Here is a 16,453-nt window from a genome sequence, read left to right as displayed (position 1 = left end):
TAAACCCTAAATCCTGAACCCTGAACCCCTAAACCATAAACCCCTAACCCTAAACCCTAAACCTTCAACCCTGAACCCCGAACACGATGAACAGAAATTAATATACTGGGCGAACCGAAAGTTGGAAACACAATGAACCCCTAAACCCTGAACCCTGAACCCTGAACCACTAAATCCTAAACCCTAAACACTAAACCCAGAACCCTGAACATTAAACCCTAAACCCATAAACCTTAAACCCCTAAAACCCTAAAACCTTAACCCTAAATCCTAAACCCTGAACCCTTAAACCCTGAACCCTGAACCCCTAAACCCTAAACCCTGAACCCTGAACCCTAAACCCTAAACACTAAACCCTAAAACCCTAAACCCTGAAAATCCGTCCAAGAAAGAGTTTTAAAGCTCCACCAATGTAAGTTAAAAATAATTATGTTACTCTTTTAGATTTTTTTAATAATTTTATTTAATTAATCACACGAAAAATGTAACTAGCACTACACCAGATTCCTGTTTCTCAAAACAAATTCTAATTATTCAACTTAGAAATTAATACACTAGACGAATAAAAAAAACTGCATATATCAATATGAAATTTCACAAAAAAAGTGACTATTCATTAAAGACTAACAACAGTCATAAATTAACCCTGCTATAACCATGGTGAACCGAAATTTGCTCATGGGTGAACAAAAATTTACATTAATAAAAACTAAAACTTGTACAATCTTCTCTTGGATAATTCATATCTGGTGCATTGTAAAGAGTGGAGCTTGACTGAATCGATGATCCGAAGTCTAAAAGGTTCAACTACAAAAGACATAATTAATTGTATATTAGCAAAATGAACAATTGAATTTTTAACTAATAAAAAACAAGTCAATTTTACCTCGCTTGGAGCTGTCTTTTTCTTTTTCTTCATGAAATTTGAGATATTTTTTTCCAGGTTTGATCCAAGTCTGTTCTTGGGGTGACCTCTTGTTTTGACGTGTAGTGGGCTTTGAAGGTCATTCACATTGTTTAATGTCGCTTCTTCGTGGGTTAACAAACTTTTTCCTTTGCTTCTCTCTTGATATTCTTCTATCTTCACCATGACCTTGTCAAATGCTCGGATGCAAATTCACATATATTGTGCGACCGAAACACAAATTTGTCAAATTTCTTACTTTTTGGCTCCAGTAGAGGTTCATCTTGGCTGCTATTGATGTGTGTATGCCTCCCTGAATTGAGCTTGAACTTTCCTGAACTTCTCATGGGTATATACATGTTGAAACTGTGCCTCTATTGCTGATTTTGTTGCGCACGGTATCACGGTGTGAAAATTTACAGCATCAAATTCTCTCTCTGCTTGCTCTCTACTTGCTAGGCAATTGTCGTATTGCTTTACGAATTGTCTCAAGGAGCTATTCCGTGTGATGAACTTGTTGAAAAATGAATGCATTCTCTCACTCCTTTGTGTGCTTCTCATCCCAGCCCAAAAGTGGTGATCCAAGTAAACTGGAATCCATATATGTCGATCCTCGTACAACTCTGCAAACCAAACCAAACCAAACCCATAAGGTCTGGTAAACCGAAAACAGTGCATGCTTTGGGAAAAAAATATATGAGCATAAAAATAATTCGAATTGAAATCTGAATTACCTGAAAGCCACTTGTTGCCTTCGAGGCCATACTTTCTAAGGATATCAATCCAGTTTCTGTCAAATGCTTTTTTTGTGTACGAGTTCCAAACAACATGGCTCATCTCTTGTTCGATTTCGTTGTGTCCCTTGTAGCCATTTAATTTGCTTGGGATCTTCTTCATAATGTGCCAGATGCACCAGCGATGAATTGTTGTTGGCATGCACAGCTTAATTGCCCTTTGAATCAATGCGCATTGATCAGTAAGAATACCTTTTGGTGCCTTCCCTCCCATGCAATGTAGCCAACACTCAAATAGCCATTTAAATGATTGGATGTCCTCATTTTTCATCAGCGCGCATCCAAGAAGTGTCGACTGGCCGTAGTGATTCACGCCCACAAAAGAACCTAAAACCAAATTGTACCTGCATAAATAACAAGCACACGGTGGTGAACCGAAATATATACACTCACTGAACATAAAAAATATATATGAAAGAACCGAATACCTGTTTGTTTTATAGGTGGTGTCAAATGAAACCACGTCTCTGAAATAATCAAATGCAGCCCTGCTTCTTGCATCAGCCCAAAATGCATGTTTAATGCAGTGATCGCCTTCAAGGTTGAGTTCAAAGAAGAAATTTTGGTTTTTCTCTTTCATTCTTACTAGGTACTTCCCAAATTCTTTGGCATCATCTTCTTCGAAAATATTCTGTACTTTCCTTGTGATGTTAATTCCTAACATCTTTTTCTATAAAACCTAGTTCACGGTGGCTACCAGCTACTGCCACAAATGATTGGTAAGTTTTGCTCGGTCTGATTCTGGCTTCCTCGTGGGTTTCAATGGTGCGACGCACGAACATGCTAAGCTCCCTGTGTTGTTTGAGCATCTCAGCCTGGTCTGGACAACAAGGATGTGAGTGATTCAAAACAACTTTGAAAATTGTCCAAACACCAACATTCTTCATTATGTGTACATAAATTCTGGCCGGACAATTCAACCCAGCCGAAGGGTTTGTCTTCAAAGTTGGAGATATCTTTGATTTCCACCTCCCCTCTCTGGTACATACAATTAGTTGATTCTTAATCTTGTCTCCGTCCCGAGTTGTGTTCCTTATTTTGGTAAAAAAAACGGGCAAGTTTGGAATAATGTTTGTAGAACTTTCCAGTTTCTTCTAGTGCCTTGAAAATCATTCCCACCTTTAGGACAAATTTTTCATCCACAACACAGCTGATCTGTATGGTGAACCGAAATCTTAATTATGGTGAACCAAAATCTTAATTACGGTGAAACAATTATATAGTGCTTGGGGAACAAAACAGAATATATTCGTCTAATTTTTTTTAGACTCCTTTCTGCATACCGAACCGAACACATGCACATTGTGAAAGCAAATCTTTAGTACTTACCGAATTGAAAAGTTACTCACAGTTACTCACAGTTACATATTATCAATTCAATTCAATTCAATTCAGATATAGATCACATCAGTCCATTCAATTCACTTCAAATAAAATTAGCAATTTCATTCCATTGAATTCGATTCAAAATTCAATAATCCAAACCTCATCAAATTGATGCGTTCCAGAAGAATTATCCAAATTGCACTCATTCAACTGATTTGAAGTTGATTCATTCATTGTTTCAATTCAGAATTGCAGATTGAAGAAGAAAAAGAAGAAGAAGATGAACGACGAAGTTAATTACGTTGAAGTCAATCCAGATCCATAATGCAGAGAAAAAAATGCGAATAAAGGAGAACAACGAATTTAATTACATTGAAGAAGAAGAAGAAGAAGAAGAAGAAGGTGGTTTACGTTATATGGAAAGGTTTAGGTTGAGAAAGGTTGATCACGCAAAATAAGAATTACGTTATATACATTATATGAGGCGCATGTAAAACAAACAAGTATGTGGATAGAAAAAAATGCGTAAAGTGAAAAGTACTTGGATACCATCCATATAATTTTTACATAGATGTAGAACTTTTCCGTTAATAAATACCATAATGTCAAACCAAATTAGATTGGTCTAATTTATTTACATAAACGTCAAATTTAAATTTCATTTTATATATAATAAATTATTAGCTAATAACAAGTTTTTAAATAAATATCCAATCTGCAATGGCTTGATTCTTTATTCGTCGGTTTGGGATACTGCGGAAAAAAATATTACAATAATACCAAAAAGGAAAAAAAAATTAATAAATACGAGGATGTTTGTTATGTTATGTACCTGCACTCTCCAGCATTGGTTCGGGGTTCTGATCTGAACACTGATTCTCAGTACCCTTTGGAATCCCCTTTCACAAAACCAAGACTTCGACAGATACTACGTTGTGTTCACACACCATGAAGAACATCTTCTCTAAGAAACCATCTCCCAAAGGTTCCTCCTCTTCCTTTTTCTTTCAAATAAAACATTTCTGAATTATTTCTCATCATTGCTTGTCCCGTCAATTATTGGATGTTTGTTTCAATTGAAATTCTTCTTAATTTACAATGCCCTTGATTTATTGACCTCAAATACTTTTTTTTCTCATGTTCCATTGGTGTTTTTTTGTTTTGTTTTTTTGTTCCAGAGGTTCTTAGGGAGAGTAAACGAGAAATGGCAAATGCTACTAGAGGTAATGCAATTGATGCAGTTTTCAGTTCATAACTGCTATTAAAGGTGTTCTTGTTAAGGTTGCCAATTTTACATATTTATGTGTTTTTCTTGATTATAATCCACAGGTATAGAGAAGGAAATTAGTGCATTGCAATTGGAAGTAAGTTTCTAATCAAACTCTTTTAAGGATTGAATTTGAATATCCTATTATTCTTCAAGTTTTGAGTGTTATGTTCTGATGTGGTTGCTTTTCTATATTTTTAGGAAAAGAAGCTTGTTGCTGAGATAAAGAGAACTGCTAAGACAGGAAATGAGGTACATAACTAACCGAACAAAGATCTTTGAAAGCGACTTTGTTTCTAAAGTGTGCAAGTAAAGGGGTATTCGGTAATCGGTATTCACCTTTGATTTGATTTGATGGAAAGCTATTGATTTGCCAGAATTTAGCTGCTGGAATTTTCAATAGAATTATCTGACATTAGTTCGAATCTTTGAGTGGCTGGTATTCACTCTTTTAAGCTATCAAATCACGCTCCTTGATGTATTGTTTTACTCTAGTTTAAAGTATATCATGAATTTAAACCTATAAACTTTAAGGTTGTGTTTAGTAAGTGTCTCAAGATAGATATTACGGGACAGAAGATAGGGATAAGATAGAAAAGTTATGTCTTTGTCACTATTCTATTGTCTCTAGTTTTTGGATGGATAGAATATCAATCAAATTTTGTACTTGTACACTAATGCATTTTGCCTATTTCTAAATCTATTTCCGTCTCCAAATAAGTTTGTCTCTCCAAATATCTCTATAATCATGTATTAAGATAGTTACTAAATAGGGCCCGATGGTGGATATTATGCGCCTTCAATTGTTTATCTTAGAGGCGGACTTGCTTTCGTTGTGTTTTTCTAACTATGATATGCGTTGATCATAGTTTTGTTTTCTGCATTCAGACTTGATCATCTGTTACCATGATATGTTGTTGATATACTGCACGTGGGTTTTTGATATTTCCCTTACACATCATGCATTTTTTTCAGGCTGCAACTAAAATTCTAGCGCGGCAGTTGATCAGGCTTAGGCAACAAATAGCTAATCTTCAAGGTAGTCGAGCTCAGATGAGGGGCATAGCAACTCACACACAGGTATGCCTGAGTTGTTTAACTGTTGTCTCTATGGTCTCTTGTTTTTCGTACTTGCGAGTGAGCATGAACGAAAGATAGATGATTTGTGGTCGTTGCTACATTTTTTGTTTCTTACACAGGCGATGCATGCTCAGTCTTCCATTGCTGTTGGCATGAAAGGTGCCACTAAGGCAATGGCAGCTATGAATAAGGTAACATGTTTTTATCTTTATAATTTAGTTATATCCCAAAATTTCTCTTTTCATAGAGAGACTCGAAAGTTCTTTGTTTGTATGAAAGTCTCGCATGATTTTTGGCAAATGTTATTATGTATTTTGACTTGACAATGACATTGAATCAAGGCATTGACCGCTTGATGTGCTAGTGTTTACCAGGTTGGCATTTATGGGTTATTACTTATTATCAGGCTTGTGAGAGTGAGAGAGTTTAGTTTCCATTGAATGGTCAATTTATTGAAATTTTTTGTTTTTTCAAAGGCTTGTGAGGAATCTCTTTTTGTTATTGGAGTCCATGAAGTAGTTTCTGCATAATTTATTTTAACCGTCTTCACCTGTGCTAAATTCGAGAATCTTGTTTACAGCAAATGGCACCTGCAAAGCAGGCCAAAACTATACAGGAGTTCCAGAAACAATCAGCACAAATGGATATGACCGTGAGATTATGTTTGATTTTAGAATATTTTAAAGTTGGTACAGATCATTGTTACTTAAGTTTCCATGGATCACGGACTATTATGGTGTATTTTATATGCCCAGACTGAAATGATGTCGGATGCCATAGATGAAGCCTTGGATGATGATGAAGCTGAAGACGAGACTGAAGAGCTGACAAATCAGGTACTGCATTTGGTTTATAGTCTAGTGTATAAGGTTTAGAACTAAAGTAATGATTGTGCATTCGCAAAGTGAGCAATTAGTCCGAATAAGGCAGAAATTCAAGATTTGGTTATTTTGAGGTACCAGGGCTTTTGAAATTACAAAAAGGATTTGATGGAAATTTCAATTGACTTTTCGAACAGGTGCTTGATGAAATTGGCGTTGACGTCGCCTCACAGGTTGGAATCGTTTTCAATAATCTCTACACTGTTATCATTTGTTTCAATGCTTTTGCTCAATCTAATTGATTTGTCTTCACTTTGAACTTTTCCAGTTATCAGCAGCCCCCAAAGGGAGAATCAAATCAAAGAATACCGAAAATGTTGGCAGGTATTTATGATCGAATTTCCTTTTCATCAATAGTTTATCAGCTTTCCTTCGTTCTAAATTTCTTTTTTGAGTAAAAGAAGATTGGATTCCTTTATGTAAATTATATTTGCTGCAGGAAACTGGGAATGCCATCTAACATTAATTTTTCATCAATTTTCTTTCTCTACTATGTTAAAACTTTAGATGTTTGATTTTTATGTTCAGATTATTTGACCTTGGAAATTTGATGCATTTTCAGCTCTGGCATTGATGAACTTGAGGAACGTTTGGCCGCTCTTAGAAACCCATAATATTTTGTTCAAAGATTATGATTCCCATTAAACTCAGTTGTAAATTCTTTCCATAACTCCTTCAATGTAATGGAATGGATTCTAAGCTGAGATAGAGAATATATACCATAGTACTTGTAATTGGGGATGGAAAGAACATTAAATCACAGAACATCATAACTAAGTTTGATGCTATCTGTAAATGCAACTACGCAAAACTACTAAGTTGTTGTATGTTCTGGGTGATAAAAAAATGACGTCCCCATTTATGTTGAGATGCATTACAATTTCAGCTCTTTATTTTTATTTTATTTTTTATCACACCTTACCAAAAGCATCAGCATGTGTTGATTCTTGAAGCCTCGGCTTCATATCTTGTTCATACATTTTAAGTATTCATGTAGAACTATAGATTGATCATTAAACATCAAGCAAAAAAATCAGCACATAAACCAACCCAAAGGTGGTCCTTAAAGATAGTTTTTTGAAAACTAGTGCTTTTACGTTCATTTAGAGGAAGAACTATGCTACGTGTACACCAAAATCAGCTCCTAGTATAAAATACATGCTGGAATATAAATACACATTGAAAATATAAATTAAATCACACATGTATTTATACACAAATATATTGGTCGCTAATTTTAATAGTTGATTTTAGTACACGAATAACATTTTTGTTAGAGGAAATAAGTGAGTAACCGAGCCAGAAAATCTCTCTCTAGTCTCTACATCCATAGATTGCAAATGTGAGTCGAATGTACGCGCCTTTCTTGACAAGAAATGTATAAGAATGTAAAAGATCATGACACTGAATTTTCTAGTTTGAAACCAAATGCAAGCTTCTCAATAAATTCAATTTCTCAAAGGGTAGGTGGTAATAAACATTATATAGACAGTGTTGGACCTCATGTCAACCGACAATAACACTGTATGATCATCATATCTTGCTACAACTCAGTTTCATCTAGTATATATAATAATAATAATAAAATATTTTTATATAACAAGAATCTTGTTGGATTCCCTTTTGCATGTTTTTTAAAGAACACATTGTAACCTTCAGGGGCAAGCATGGGGGGCAGAAAATAGTCCCCCGGTCGGAAACAAAAAAAAAAGGTGAGGTTTAAGAGATCATGGCATTAATGACCATTAATGACCTCATTGTTGATTCAGTAATATATACTAATATTCACATGAACTTTGATTCTTTCAACAATGCTTGAGATTGTTCTTGAATAAAATCCATTCGAGCATTTCCCGGGGCAATATAGGAGTTTAGAAGACAAGGTGCACCCCCTTTACTTGATTACTTCCTGATATTAAGGTGCTCGAAGTTCCTTAGAGTTTCATCACGCTGGCGTCTTGTAGATCCATTGCGAGTAAAAGTTGCTGGTTTGGTCTCATAAATAGGTTGAATCCGATGTGTGGTGGTTGGATGGCCCCTGCTCGGGGTCATGCCAGGGTTACCGGCATGACCGGTGGGATGACCCCTACTTGGGGTCATGCCAGGGTTACCGTAGCCTCTACTTGGGGTCATCCCACCGTAGCCCCTACTCGGTGTCATCCCAGCATAACCATAGTCGCCTGAGGAAACATGCTTATTTGATGTGACTATAGCCCTTCTTGAAGTGCTCGCATAACGAGTTGTATTGTATTCGTCATATTCATCATGGTGCTGTCAATACAAGGTAAAGCCACCAAACGTCAGAAATTTTGAATAAATGATGCATAGCTTCAGCAATGAGTTAATAATAACAAAGAAAAGTAAGGAAACAAAATATTACCATATCCCTGTGTATTGCTACATCGTCAGAACTTCTGTATCTCATGTGATCAACAGGAGGGCTAGTCATTTGGTTCCTCCGGTCGTATACATCGTATTGCTCTCGGCTATCTCTTCCAACTAAAAGAAGCATGCACATGATTCAGGGTTATATACTTTTCGAATTTGAGACAGGTTAATTAATTTCATTATGATGTAAGCAATGAAAGATAATGATGGCAGAATGGTCTAAAACTATTATATTCTGGAATAGTACTAAGGTGAAAAAGAACAGACCTGAGATCTTTTCAGGTTTGTATGCAGTTGGCCCAGCATTCATAGCTGCCTTGCCGGCACCATTCTGTTAATTGCGACAACTAATGTTAAGTAACCATCAAAATAAGTAAATAGAAAGCAAAAAAATAAAATAAGAAAAAGATTAAAGTGCTAACCCGCCCTCTAGAGCTGCTGTCGCCAACATGTGGATACTTCAGTACAGTCCAGTCAAAAACATAGTCGAATTGATGGCCTACAGCAACAAAATTGTTCAGATTAATTTACAAACACAAAAAAATACTTCGTGTTTCAAAATAATATACTGAATGGATCCTCCAAACTATATGTTTTGGATTAACATGCCTTCTCGAATAAACAGGTCACGGAAAAGTCTCTTTAGATATGAATAATCTGGCTTGTCTTCAAACCGCAAAGAACGGCAGTAATGGAAGTATGATACAAACTCAGCAGGATATGATTTGCAGAGAACCTGTTCATACAAGCATATAATTCAACAAGACCAGTAAGATTAAGATCTGATCTGAGACAGAAGCAAAAAGGAAGAGGGAAAGTTTTACTGGTTATGCCAAATGCCATATTCAAATGCAATGAAGACAGGATTAAGAATTAACCTCCATGACATCAAACAATTGAAGATCAGGTCTATGTACCTAATCTAGTTTTAACATCATAATCTGGATCTAGATTAACAGTTTGGGGGTATGTTTGTTTCCATTTTTGAAAAATAGTGATTTTGAGGCTCAAATCTTCAACATGATTGAAAAAGCTGAAAACTTGTTTCTTTTTTTCTTTTAAAATAAAATTCTGATTATTTTTATAGATTTATTCAAATGTGTGGAACCTGATTTATTTTTTCAGGAAGGTGATTATTCAACTGAAACAAACACCTGCTAGTTTTATCGAGAAAAGTCTAAAAGGATCTAGCTACTCTTCATACCTCTATGGGAGTTGATACTTTCTTCTCACTGATTCTATCATATTTTTGTTTTTTGTTGCCAGCCTTAAGTCCCTGCCAGGGAAGACTGAAAAAACAAAATGCAAGGTGATAGTACTAAAAATATATTGTAATAACATCCAAACTCCAGTATCGAGTAGAAAAGATATGTTGGTCGATTATCTTACCTTCCCCTTAAGAAGTACATGAGCACATAGCCAAGAGATTCCAGATCATCCCTTCTGCTTTGTTCTGCCAGAAAAGTAAAGTGCAATCAGATAATTGGAAACGTTCAATACTATATGTAATAACCCACTTCTAATTTTTATCAACAGGGAAAAGAAAAAGAAAGAATAAACTGTACAATAATAGCACTCACCAATTCCAAGATGTGTGTTGACACTTGCATAGCGTGCTGTACCAGTAAGATTCTTGTTTTCCCTGTTCAAGGAAGACAAACATGACTTTTTACTCAAATATTGAAACTGAATACAAATCCCAGGTTGCTTAAGTCCCTGTTTTGGGTAACTGGGTTTGGATTCGCATAATGCACTCTTCTATAAGAGTTAAGTGGAACTTGTGGAACCCAGTTTGATGGAATTAGATAAAATATACTAATATTACAAAAACTTAAGTTTTAAACTTTCCAGTTTCCACTAGAAATGGCATTAAAGCTGGCTAAAGAGATGCCAAAAAAACAAACACGCACACATGCGCACATACATTAAATACCAAGATCATGCAATTATTAAGACTACATGTTTTGTTTTGCTCAAGTTTTCACTTAAATAATGAACCTTAATATCTTGAAATAATGAGGACACTAACCTGTATGGTATGTGTCTATGAGTTTGAAGATCCCTATACTTTTTCGCAAGGCCATAGTCAATAATGTATACCTGAAATAAGATACCAGAAATGATATATAGTTAGAAGAACTCAAATTTGCATGCTCAGAAAAACGGAGTTATGCTTCACGCATCCAAAAATAAAATTTATACAAGTTAGGGAGTAAGCATATAAACTATTCATATGTTGGGAACAAAAAGTGTAAATACAGAAAAAATAACACACCTGATTTGCTTTGCGGCCTAAGCCCATTAAAAAATTGTCTGGCTTTATGTCCCGGTGAAGAAAACCTCTTGAATGCATATATTCGACTCTGTTAATCTGCAATCAAACAATAAAATGAGGTAACTAAAACTTTCAAATCACTACCTAAGGTGCCTTCTTGGATAATCGTTGCTGATTAGACTTACCAATTGATCAGCAAGCATTAACACTGTCTTCAATGAGAACTTACGGTTGCAATAATTAAACAAATCTTCTAGACTTGGACCGAGGAGGTCAATAACCATGACATTGTAGTCTCCCTCAACACCAAACCACTTGAGATGGGGAATCCCCGCTACATGAAGGAAAAGAACCATATTAGATTACTCAAAATGAGACATTCTTCATGGTCTTATAACATTTTTCTTATTCACTTTGTTTGGAGGGGACAAATAAGACCAATTAAAAGACTAAAATATGGAGCATGTTACTAACAACTGCAAAAACATTTTTGGTTTCCCCGTGAAACTTCTACGATTAAGTTAGATAATAATTTTAGCACACCCAATACTAAAAGAATAAATAGATCTAGACTTACTTCCTCCTTGGAGAAGCATATACAATTTCGACTCATAGTGAAGCTGTGGATGCCTGGTCTTCACAGGCTCCTGAGAAATTCAAACCACAGAATATCATGAGCAAACTAATGTCATTATCTGGCAGTAAAACATGATTCATAATCCAAAGTAAATTGTATTTTAACATTGGGAACCAAAGTGTGCATCCAGCAGCCGTAAAACAAATTACAAAGTAAATACAAATTTACATTTAACATTTCACTTTAAGGTACAAAAATTAGTTTAAAAATCATCTCCAGGATATGTCTCTTGTGTCCCTCTCTGTTTTGGAAGTAATGAAACTATCCTAAAAATTATCCAGGTTTCCATCCCCTTCTGCAAACATATTTTTGTCCTTAGTGGCTTAGTTTCTGTCTCCTCTGTCTTAGGCAATAACCGAACACTACCTTATTGATCTATGTTAAACCTTGATCATCCATTATCATCCCAAAATCAAGTTAACAAAACATTACGGCATGCCATTTCTTTTGTTATTTATCCAGATAAAAGTTAAACTCATTATCTCATGCTAAATTTCATGCATCCTTATACATAGTAGGAAACTAGGAACCCCCATCTCATTAAGAAAAACAACCTTAACAAAATGATTACCACCAGAAATAATAAAAGACCCCATGGAGAATCATACTATCCATTTTATACATTCAAGATAGAATAAAAAATTTTAGAACCATCATAAGAAAAGATTAAGAAAAGGGTTAAAAGAAGCAGAAATTTTTTAACATACCAGCTTACAAGCAACCTCCTCTCCAGTTTGTATATTAACACCTAACATAAGAAACAAAAGAAGAAATATGTTAACATCAACATGAAAACAATATAATAAGAATCAAATTAATTAGTTCAAAACAAACAAAAACAAAAAAAAAGGAAAAAAGAACGAACATACATATAAAGAGCTCCCCAAAAGACCCACTCCCAATTTTCCTTCCAAGTTTAAACTTCCCACCAATAATATGATCCATGATAATCAACTGCTATGACCTTTTTCTGCTCAATTTTGTGTGCCTCAATGCACTAATTGATTGTGCACAATCCCAAACAACAGAGATTCACCAGAGTCCAAAACGAAAAAAGAAAAGAAGAAAAAAAATCCAAGCTTGCCTCCAATTTCCAACCAAACCCAATAAAAATTGAGAACCTAGATGATATAATAAAGCTAAATTGGCTTGTATAGAAAACAAAATAAATTTTGAAAGAACAAAAGATTGAATCAAATTTATGGAATTTGCATCATCCCCATAACGAATGAGGATGAAATTCTTTATTCATAGCATAAAAAGAACCTCCTCCAGCTACATTCCTCCAAAAGGTAACCCCATTGAATCAACCTAGTTCAACAAAAATTGAAGCCCTTAAGAAACAGGACCCCATTGACCATGGAGGAGGAGAATAAGAGGAAGGAGGAGGGGGATTAAAAAAAGAAAAGAAAGAAAAGAACTTGATGGTGGCACAAAGAAAATTATGAGAGAGAAAAAATGAACTTTATGCAAAAGAAAAGGGGGAAAATTGGAAGATGAAATTGAAGGGTATGTTCTGGATTGAGAGATAGGAAGAGACAAAAAGGCAGTTTCCACAAAAACAGAAAGTTTGGAGGATTAACGGAGGAAGCTGTGTCTTGTCTGGTTTGAAGAGAGAGAAACAGAGAGAGAGAGAGAAAGGAATGGCCGCAGAAAACAAATGTGCATGTATGAGAGAGAGAGAGATTATAATAAGAAAATCTTGTTTTCTTTTTTTTGACAAATGTTATTTTTGTTTTAAAATATAAATTTTATTTTTTTCATAAAATATTATTTTGTCTTGATCTTTTTAGAGTAAATAACTAATTATCAATATTACTCTTATTTTTTTTAGTGTTTTGGTTTTAAAAAAGAATTAATGCTACTTAAATCCTATTAAAAACATTAATAAATCTATATATATTTACTCTAATTTTTTAGTTAATAGAGAAAATATGATCTTACAAAGACAAAATCATAACAATAATGAAGAAAATATACCAAATAAAGGAATAATACACATATATTTAAACCAAAATAAAGATGGGCAATATATCATTAAATTTTACACACATAAAAATAAACTTTTTTAGAGTTATAAAAAAAAATTATCGTAAAAATAATTTAAAAATAATATATAATAGATGAAAATATTAGGAATTAAGAACGAGAATAATAATTTCCTTATCTATTATGTAAGGGAAACTTTTAGAGGGTTAAATTGGAAAACCCATGCATGAAAAAAAAAAAAAAAAAAAAAAAAGAGTCAAAAAACCAAAACCTTTCTATTGTACTTTCTTTTCCACCCCACACACATTCTTCTGCGTTCAATTTCTTTATTCCAATTGCGCTCTCTATCGTGGCCCACCTCCTCAAGATAGCCGTCGTCCTTGGCCTCCTCGTTGCCCTCGCAGCCACCACCGCTTCCGCCCGCTCCTGACGGACCTTGGTCATCTCCTCCGAGACCTTCTCCCTTTCTTCATCCGACGACCCCTCCCCCCGTTCACCGCTACCCTCGCCACCTTCACCGGCGTCCGCTCCTTCTACCCTTTCTCTTCCGAGATCTTCTTCAACCGTGCCTTCGAGGACTCCGCCGCCGCAAGATCGACAGTCTCCCTCGCCTCCCCGCGCCCTTCGGATCCTCCACCGAAGAATTCATCTCCCTCCGCGACTGCACCAAGGATATCCTCTCCGTCGTCGCCGTGACTGTACCGTTACGAAGATTACCTCGAGGATGATCGAGAGCCCTAAGAAGTTAGGGCAGTGAAGATCCCGGCGGCGGAGGCGCATACTCCGGCTAAGAATGCTGGACGAGAGTATATATTCAAAATTGTGTGGTTGAGTTAGGGTTTATGAGAGTCGTTTGTGGATTGTTTTCTATTACAATCGAATATAGTGGAAATTGAGAAGAAAGAAATTGCTTATGATGTGTTTGTAATTTGTTGATTCCGTGTTTAATTCACTGTTTCTGCTTACGATTCGCGTACTTAATACTGAAACGTGTGCTGTTAATTGTAATCGAAAGTGTTAGTTATGTTTATGTAACTTGTAATGTCGTTGATAATAGCATTATATGAATTATTTATGATAATCAATATTATGCTGAAGATTGGAACCTGGATAGATAGAGGAGACATACTGTGGGACTGTGGTCCAATGCATTGCTCCATGCTTGATAGTGTTTCTTCATTTTTTTGTCCCTCTTGTTGTGCACTAAAATGATGCATGGAAGCCGTAGGTTCCAATATCATTTATGTAATTTGAAATTTCTACCAAAGATGGATGGTACATGTTAGAATCACAATTGGGATTCAGGACTTGTTTAGAGTTCGTTAGAAACAGATTTTTTTATTGAATTTTTTTTATTTGTTAGTATATTTGGTAAAATTTTAATAGTAAAAGCAAAAATATTAAAAAAATAAAAAATATATTTTTAGAGAAATTATAAGTTTTTAAAGATTTTTTACATAAAAAATATGTTTTTAACATAATGAATAAACAGAAAAGTATTTTTTTATTATTGTATATTTAACTTAAATATAATTGTAATATTTTTATTTTTTTAAAATTGAAATATTTAGGTGGGTTTTTAAAAAAATAGTAAAATATTATTTTTGTTTCAATCGTTTGAAATAAGTCCTATTTGTATTACTAACATTTAAATCGTCTTATTTATATCCCTAATGTTTGTAAAAGTGATTCAATGTTATTCTGTCATTAATTACACATCATGAGCTTTAGTTGGAGTTCTGAAAATCTTTTCTTGAAGTTAGAATACCAATGTCTAGGTCAGAACCGATGATCTACTCCGGATAATAACTTATTAAAAGTTGAAACTCATCCCTGCAACATTTACATAATTCACTTTTTTAGGGACAAAATTGAACCTGAACACAAATTTTGGATACAATATTAAAATCGAACACATCCAAATGAGACCTAATTGAAAATGAATACATCCAAGTGAGAATAATTGAAAAAAATAATCTGATCTATTAGTATAATTGACAGCATGATAACATTGAATAACTTTTATAAACGTTAGGGATACAAATAGAACAATTTAAACGCTAAGGACACAAATAGGACTTATCCTAAATGTTGGGGACAAAAACGATACTTTACTCTTAAAAAAAGATATTTTTTTAAAGATTTTATAAAAAAATAAAAGTAATTTTATATTTGGATATCTCATATAACAAGATCTTTTTATAGGCCTTGAGGCCTTGCTTAATCACAAATTTTTTTTATTTATCAATTATGTTTGGGTATAATAATATAAAAATACTTTTTTTATTTATTACGTAAAAAATATCTTTAAAAAAAATATAAATGGTAGCTTTTTCAAAAAAGATTTTTTTTATTTTTCTAATATTTTTACTTTTATTATTAAAAATTTAACAAACATACTAAAAAAACTTTTTTTTATTAAAAAGAGTAAAGTATCGTTTTTGTCCCCAACGTTTGGGGTAAGTCCTGTTTGTGTCCCTAACGTTTAAATCGTCCTATTTGTATTCTTAACGTTTATAAAAGTGATTCAATGTTATCCTACTATCAATTATACTAACAAATCAGATTATGTTTTTCAATTATTCTCACTTAGATGTATTCATTCTCAATTAGGTCTCACTTGGATGTGGTCGATTTTAATATTATACCCACTATTTGTGTTTAGATTCAATTATGTCCTTAGAAAAGTGAATTATGTAAATGTTATAGGAATTAGTTTTAACATTTGATGAGCTATTTTTCGGAGTAGATCATCAATTCTATCCCAAACATGTATATTCTAACTTCAAGAAGAGGTTTTTAAAACTCAAACTAAAGCGTTAGAATTTTTAGGGTTTAGTAGGAGTACGTACTCCGTACTCTGTACAATTTTGAAAATCGAAGATGAGCGGTGGAGTGAGCGGGAAAGAGAC

General features: G+C 34.2%; 3 protein-coding genes across 6 annotated transcripts; 1 reads left to right on the top strand and 2 right to left on the bottom strand.

Annotated features, from left to right (window-relative positions):
• Nucleotides 1-546: 546 nt before the first annotated feature.
• Nucleotides 547-2,278, bottom strand: LOC140176659 (protein FAR-RED IMPAIRED RESPONSE 1-like). Its single transcript, XM_072208192.1, has 6 exons — nucleotides 2,127-2,278; nucleotides 1,639-2,042; nucleotides 1,447-1,527; nucleotides 1,262-1,359; nucleotides 723-807; nucleotides 547-572 (listed from the first exon to the last, which is right to left on the bottom strand). The coding sequence occupies exons 1-6, from the start codon at nucleotides 2,276-2,278 to the stop codon at nucleotides 547-549; spliced, it is 846 nt and encodes a 281-aa protein (XP_072064293.1).
• A 1,446-nt stretch (nucleotides 2,279-3,724) lies between these two features.
• LOC112727087 (vacuolar protein sorting-associated protein 2 homolog 3) lies at nucleotides 3,725-7,120 on the top strand. Its single transcript, XM_025776712.3, has 11 exons — nucleotides 3,725-4,009; nucleotides 4,203-4,247; nucleotides 4,354-4,388; nucleotides 4,493-4,543; nucleotides 5,267-5,371; nucleotides 5,491-5,562; nucleotides 5,952-6,023; nucleotides 6,127-6,207; nucleotides 6,390-6,425; nucleotides 6,521-6,576; nucleotides 6,815-7,120. The coding sequence occupies exons 1-11, from the start codon at nucleotides 3,973-3,975 to the stop codon at nucleotides 6,864-6,866; spliced, it is 642 nt and encodes a 213-aa protein (XP_025632497.1). The 5' UTR covers nucleotides 3,725-3,972; the 3' UTR covers nucleotides 6,867-7,120.
• A 700-nt stretch (nucleotides 7,121-7,820) lies between these two features.
• On the bottom strand, nucleotides 7,821-14,753 carry LOC112727086 (casein kinase 1-like protein 10). 4 transcript variants are annotated; one of them, XM_072208977.1, is made up of 14 exons: nucleotides 14,648-14,753; nucleotides 12,260-12,300; nucleotides 11,493-11,562; nucleotides 11,101-11,249; nucleotides 10,916-11,011; nucleotides 10,670-10,740; nucleotides 10,221-10,282; nucleotides 10,030-10,093; nucleotides 9,845-9,929; nucleotides 9,250-9,376; nucleotides 9,063-9,139; nucleotides 8,908-8,971; nucleotides 8,633-8,751; nucleotides 7,821-8,523 (listed from the first exon to the last, which is right to left on the bottom strand). In XM_072208977.1, the coding sequence occupies exons 1-14, from the start codon at nucleotides 14,691-14,693 to the stop codon at nucleotides 8,155-8,157; spliced, it is 1,440 nt and encodes a 479-aa protein (XP_072065078.1). In that variant the 5' UTR covers nucleotides 14,694-14,753; the 3' UTR covers nucleotides 7,821-8,154. The 4 variants fall into 4 exon arrangements, with proteins under 4 accessions (XP_072065078.1, XP_072065077.1, XP_025632496.1 ...); XM_072208976.1 differs by having other exon boundaries at nucleotides 14,671-14,749; XM_025776711.3 differs by lacking the exon at nucleotides 14,648-14,753 and adding an exon at nucleotides 13,813-14,573.
• Between the last annotated feature and the right edge of the window lie 1,700 nt (nucleotides 14,754-16,453).

The sequence above is a fragment of the Arachis hypogaea genome, chromosome 12 (assembly GCF_003086295.3).
Source record: "Arachis hypogaea cultivar Tifrunner chromosome 12, arahy.Tifrunner.gnm2.J5K5, whole genome shotgun sequence".
NCBI classification, from domain to species: domain Eukaryota; kingdom Viridiplantae; phylum Streptophyta; class Magnoliopsida; order Fabales; family Fabaceae; genus Arachis; species Arachis hypogaea.
The sequence above is the reverse complement of the archived record's forward strand: the minus strand, read 5'-3'. Positions and strand labels throughout refer to the sequence as shown.

What these genes read in the sequence shown, in the direction of transcription:
- LOC112727086 (XM_025776710.3), bottom strand. Translation starts at nt 12,497, where the DNA reads ATGGATCATATTATTGGTGGGAAGTTTAAACTTGGAAGGAAAATTGGG. An exon ending in TTTTGGGGAGCTCTTTATAT is followed by an intron (nt 12,301 to 12,421) that starts GTATGTTCGTTC and finishes TTCTTATGTTAG; the next exon opens with GTGTTAATATACAAACTGGA. An exon ending in ATGTACTTCTTAAGGGGAAG is followed by an intron (nt 9,930 to 10,029) that starts GTAAGATAATCG and finishes TTGTTTTTTCAG; the next exon opens with TCTTCCCTGGCAGGGACTTA.
- LOC112727087 (XM_025776712.3), top strand. Translation starts at nt 3,973, where the DNA reads ATGAAGAACATCTTCTCTAAGAAACCATCTCCCAAAG. An exon ending in TAAGAAACCATCTCCCAAAG is followed by an intron (nt 4,010 to 4,202) that starts GTTCCTCCTCTT and finishes TTTTTGTTCCAG; the next exon opens with AGGTTCTTAGGGAGAGTAAA. An exon ending in CTGCTAAGACAGGAAATGAG is followed by an intron (nt 4,544 to 5,266) that starts GTACATAACTAA and finishes CATTTTTTTCAG; the next exon opens with GCTGCAACTAAAATTCTAGC.
- LOC140176659 (XM_072208192.1), bottom strand. Translation starts at nt 2,278, where the DNA reads ATGAAAGAGAAAAACCAAAATTTCTTCTTTGAACTCAACCTTGAAGGC. An exon ending in GATGAGAAGCACACAAAGGA is followed by an intron (nt 1,360 to 1,446) that starts GTGAGAGAATGC and finishes ACAATTGCCTAG; the next exon opens with CAAGTAGAGAGCAAGCAGAG. An exon ending in GAATTATCCAAGAGAAGATT is followed by an intron (nt 573 to 722) that starts GTACAAGTTTTA and finishes TGATATATGCAG; the next exon opens with TTTTTTTTATTCGTCTAGTG.